Source organism: Anopheles ziemanni, chromosome 2, assembly GCF_943734765.1.
Source record: "Anopheles ziemanni chromosome 2, idAnoZiCoDA_A2_x.2, whole genome shotgun sequence".
NCBI lineage: Eukaryota > Metazoa > Arthropoda > Insecta > Diptera > Culicidae > Anopheles > Anopheles ziemanni.
In genome coordinates, this window is record NC_080705.1 from 14,946,915 (window position 1) to 14,952,017 (window position 5,103).

Genomic DNA, 5,103 nt, shown 5'->3' on the forward strand with positions numbered 1-5,103 from the left:
CAGCTGACCATCATTTTGAAGAAGTTCGTCAAATTGTGCAGAGTTGTGTTGTGCGTTAAAGTGCGTGAATATTTCGAAGTCATGGAGGTTGGCATGTATTTTATTTACTTGTGCCTACTACCATGCTGTATCATTGTGACTTATACTACATATTACACTGCAAGAGGAGTTTTGTATTCCAATGGAAATGATATAGACCTGCTTGTGAGTAAACTAGACGTTCAGTCGCTTAATGACGAAATGGTGCGCAATGAGTTGCAAAACATGAAGCACAGTTTGGAAGAACAATTGCTTGAAATCAGACAAACGTTAAAGGTAAGACACGAAACTAACTATAAACTCCTAAACACGCATATCGATAAAGCTCAACTCATTGTAGGAAACGGAAGACGCCGTAAAAGCTAGTGAGGCAAGTCGCCTAAGTAAACTAAATGAAGGAATGGAGACTTTTTGGAACGAAGCCCTGCAAACTGTCTTGCAGGAAACGACATCTACAGAGGCCGATTTGCAAGCCAAGCTAGCTGAGGAGAAAAGCAATTTGTTTGGAAAAATTGACAACATACAACAAAAGCTGGAAACCGATCTTCTTAAGATGGAAGGTGTAACAAAGAAGGTTGTCGACCTCCAAAAGGAGTTGATCGAAATGCAAAGCATAAAAGCGGAGGCTCCCGTGACGACACTCATGACTGCTGAGCATAAGGGCATCTACAAATCATGCGAGGATGTTCCAACCACACTTTCCGGCGCGTATGTGATTCAACTCGAGCCCGGCCAAAACGTAGCAGTATATTGTGAGCAGTCCGTTTTTGGTGGCGGATGGCTGGTTTTCCAACACCGGTATGATGGCAAAGAGAAGTTTTACCGCAATTGGACTGACTATCGAAATGGTTTCGGAAACTTAAACGGGGAGTTCTGGTTCGGGTTGGAGCACCTACACAAAATGACTACGGCCCGAAAACACGAACTTATGGTAGAGATGGAAGACTACTATGGAAACTATGGTTACGCGCATTATGATGAGTTCGTAATTGACAGTGAAGCTGAGGGATACAGGTTGAAGGTAGGGAATCACGATGGAACAGCGGGTGATTCATTGAAAATCCACAACGGTATGAAATTTAGCACGCCCGATGTGGACAACGATGGTCTCAGCCATTGGGCCTGCGCACCGGACTTCTATGGTGCATGGTGGTACAACAATTGTCACAATTCCAATCTGAACGGTGGTTACAAAAATGTAACAGATGCGTACTCGATGAACTGGCTCCACTTCAAAGATGACTGGCGCAGTTTGTCTTATAGTAGAATGATGATTCGTGAGGTGAACTAATAGTTTGGATGGATCATTTGACTTTACCAAAACACGCAAGGCAAACATGATTGTAACATGTTCCAGTAAAAATAATATCCACCAGATTCTAATATTTAACTTAACCTTTGTATAATTTACGCTAGTATTGATTTGTTCAGAATCATCAGTAGTTGTTTGTGAAAAGTTTTTTCCAACCAATTCCCGTTCCTTTCTTCGATTGAAGACTGCGTACAGCATATCAGTTTATGAGAGCGTCATCAGCAAGCAAGCCTGCCCTGTCGATGGGCAGGAAATGGAACCGGACCGGAAATATCCAAACCACAGAACTTCGAAGCAGCACGGCGGGAAGTATTGCCGGATGGCCGGAAAAATATGACACACCGTCTGACAAACGAATGACAAACAACACGTCAATCCGGCAGGAGTGGCCATGAAGGAAAAACAAACCACCCACCCAACTGCTGCTTCACGTCTTCCGCCCCCACCTTCCACAGTTACCCGGGGAAAAGGTTTGGTTTTGCGACATTATCCTTCCCTGTTGTAGCGCTCTGCTAGAGAAGGCGCCGGGCGGGGTTTGTGGTGTAGCGCAAAGAAAAACTTTCTCTCTTTTCCTGTTCGCTTTCGCCTTGGAGGTGGGAAAAAACTTGGAAAGTCACTAGGCGGTAGGAAAACAGGTCGAAATAAGAAAACAAACCCCCCAGGAAACTCTTCCCTTTCGCGCTGATTGCAAAGAATACGGCCCGTGGTTAGTTTTGATTCCCGTGTCGGTTTTCAAGGAAAAGATGGGCCAAGATGTTCGAAGAAAAACCTCCGCCAGCTAGACAAGGTAGCGGGCGTGTAGTAGGAAAGAAAAACTTTTTCCCATTTGTCCTGTCATACCAGCGAGACGCATCTGGGGAGGGAGGCCGGGTCGGTTGATGGTATCGATCGCAGGCTGAGTGTTTGAAATATGTTTTCTTATTAGTTTCCAAACACTTCAGCCGTTCGGGACTTGTGGGTGTTGTTTTGTTGTGCCTCGATTCCCAAAGGCTAGTAGGGCGAACTGTGCGTGGCGGTTTTCTCCCTCGCCATGCCATGTCGTCCGTCTCTTCCATGCCACGGTGCGTCGGAACGTGCCGTTGCCAACCGGAAGTGGTCAGCTGATGGCGTCACATATTGATCAATATCCTTGGTTGCTTAGGGAAGGGAAAAGCTGTGACCTACTGAGAGAATGACAAATCTCAATACGCATAAACAGATGCCGTGATTGGAATGGTGGATTGTTTTATGGATCGTTTAAAAGATGAGATAATATCGATTCTTAGAGATTTTTAAAAATTGTTAATCTTAAGAAAGCGGTTATTATTTTTAAAAAAAACTTGTAAAAATATGGAAATAGAACTTGCTGTTTTCTTTCTGAATTTTCTGAGCTCGTATTTTTAATATATAATTTTTCTTCATTGACAGAAAATAACTTCCCACGCTTTTAATGTGGGCTATAATTCTCTGATTGCGACACGGCAAAAAAAACTTCTACGGTATGGGATAAAGCATTTATCGTATTATCAACACCAAACATTGGAGTTTGTTTCAAACAAGAAATATGTTTTGAAATTTATTCTAACATAGAAACACAGAGCTCACGGTGGACCTTATTTCGAAGAAGCACACGCGATAATACCGCTTCTTTTTTTCCAGCAGTGACTTTGTACTGTTCCGTTGCCTTCACAATGGGCTCTTGAGATTATTTTGCTAAACGTGATAAAAAGTTTGTTTGTCTGCTGCTCCAACTGCGTAGGATATATTTTTCAAAATTGTCGCCCAGATCGGTTTGTTTGGTCGGACCAGATGATTCCGTTTCGGTTGGCGTACGGTTTGAGATTCCCGCAATGCCATGTAGCGCGTTGAGAAATTTGCCATGGAAATGGTTCCTCAGAAGAACCAAGAGGATACGAAATACGGCAACCTGACCAAAGGCGGGCGTGTAACTACCGAGAAAAGAAAAACTCTTATTCACAGTACCATCGTGGTTGGCGAAGTTGTCTATTTGCCGGGAGGTAAACAAGTTCCCAGTAAAGGCCACTTCCTGGGGCAGAAAGCGTTTCCTCGGACGCACCAACTCGTCACTAATGTAGGACCATTTCACGGATGATAACACGGGGTCATTTTGCAGCCTGCTGTGGAAGTAGAGGAACTGTATGCGCATGTATCGAGATACTCCGAATGGGATTGCGAAGCTCTTTTGTCTGCCCTGTCACCAATGGTCACTGAAGCGGCCGGTACTTATAATGGGTTTAAATATTTATTGTACACTCTTCCATTGTTTTTCATTGGGTATTGTTTGACAGTTTAAAAACGTTACTTCAAAAGACACGGCAAAATGTGCAGTTTTTACTCATTGAGCAATAAACAGTTTTTTTTCATACAACTGTCATGTAAGGTTATAAGCACCTGATAATTAAGGCACCTCTTCCCTTTAATGTTACAACCTAAGATGTTTTGAAAATAATCTGTTCGCACTTGTGTTATAGCTCAAATTATTTTCAAGGAAACAGTTCAGTGTATTGGATATTGTTTTATCGTGATTTGTCACTTAATTTGAATTACAAATTCCGTTGGTGAATATAATTGAAATATTGATTTGTAGTGTAAGTAGCAGAATATGATTAGAAACTAACTTGTTTGAAGATAAAGGTACGAAACATGCTTGGAAAAATACCAACCACTTCTTACGAATTAAGGAGCTTCCACTTGGGATTCCGAAATTCAAATTCCCAAATTTATTTTTCTCATCAAAGTTGACATGCCATACGCTTGTCTACTTTTATGACGCGGGATAAAAACAATATGGTATAAGAAAAATGTTGCATTGTTGTTGAAATTCTCCTCTCTATCACCCAGAACTGTGCACATTTAACCAGTAACTACAGAAATATCTCCCAAGCCGGCGGGGCTGGCCAATTACTGGTTGCAATGTAATAAATCCAATCAATTCACACCCCATCAAAGTAAACACTGTCCGTTATGACATTCAATTCCATCGTTAAAATTTCCAGACGGTAAAGTCCTACAAGCACGTCCAACGCAGAAACCCGGTTCCTGCAAGGTTTCCGACGGATCGGGAAATCCCCCGTGGTTGCATTTGCCAACCATTGCGCCACTGCAATGCCACACATCGCTGCTGCGGGCCTGTGTGTTTGTGTCACTTGGAGCACATTCCTCACCGGCTTCCAACCGTCGCCAGCGCCACCACCACCGCAACGATCATCATCAACATCATCGTTTCGTCCAATATTTACATTCAATTATTTGGTTTTCCTTGCGTTGACTTTACATATTAAATATTTACACTTAGTCCCGGGGCTGCGGGTTCCCGGTGTGTTGGCCAATGGAACGCAGCCAAAGAATTACCTTGGCTCGATCGATCACTGACAATCCCGGCGAGGGAAGGATGGGGGTCTCATCCGGGTACATGAGTATGTGTGTTTTGAAGTGAAATAGCTGAAAAATAAACTCTTGCATGAGTGACCACAAGATTAATGGCTGTGGAAATTTATGTAAACTATAATCAGCAATTATTATTATTTAAGAAAGTTCAAAAAAGATTGTTTTAATGACACTGTTCCTCGTTGAATCATAAAACACCTAGCCGACAAATCATGCCGAACCGCGAACACCTTTTCCGATTCATTCTCCGAGCAACGGGTCACAAACTTATACCATTCTACCCGACGACAAGTGTCGATGTCGTGCGATAAACTGTCGTGTCCTTTCCCAATCGATCTCCTCTGCGAAGGTGGGGTGCTTCTTCT

At 42.9% G+C, this 5,103-nt stretch overlaps 1 protein-coding gene across 1 annotated transcript; it reads left to right on the plus strand.

Annotated features, from left to right (window-relative positions):
- The first annotated feature begins 240 nt into the window (after positions 1-240).
- Positions 241-1,330, plus strand: LOC131293028 (fibrinogen-like protein A). Its single transcript, XM_058321107.1, has 2 exons — positions 241-315; positions 380-1,330. The coding sequence occupies exons 1-2, from the start codon at positions 241-243 to the stop codon at positions 1,328-1,330; spliced, it is 1,026 nt and encodes a 341-aa protein (XP_058177090.1).
- Positions 1,331-5,103: the final 3,773 nt, after the last annotated feature.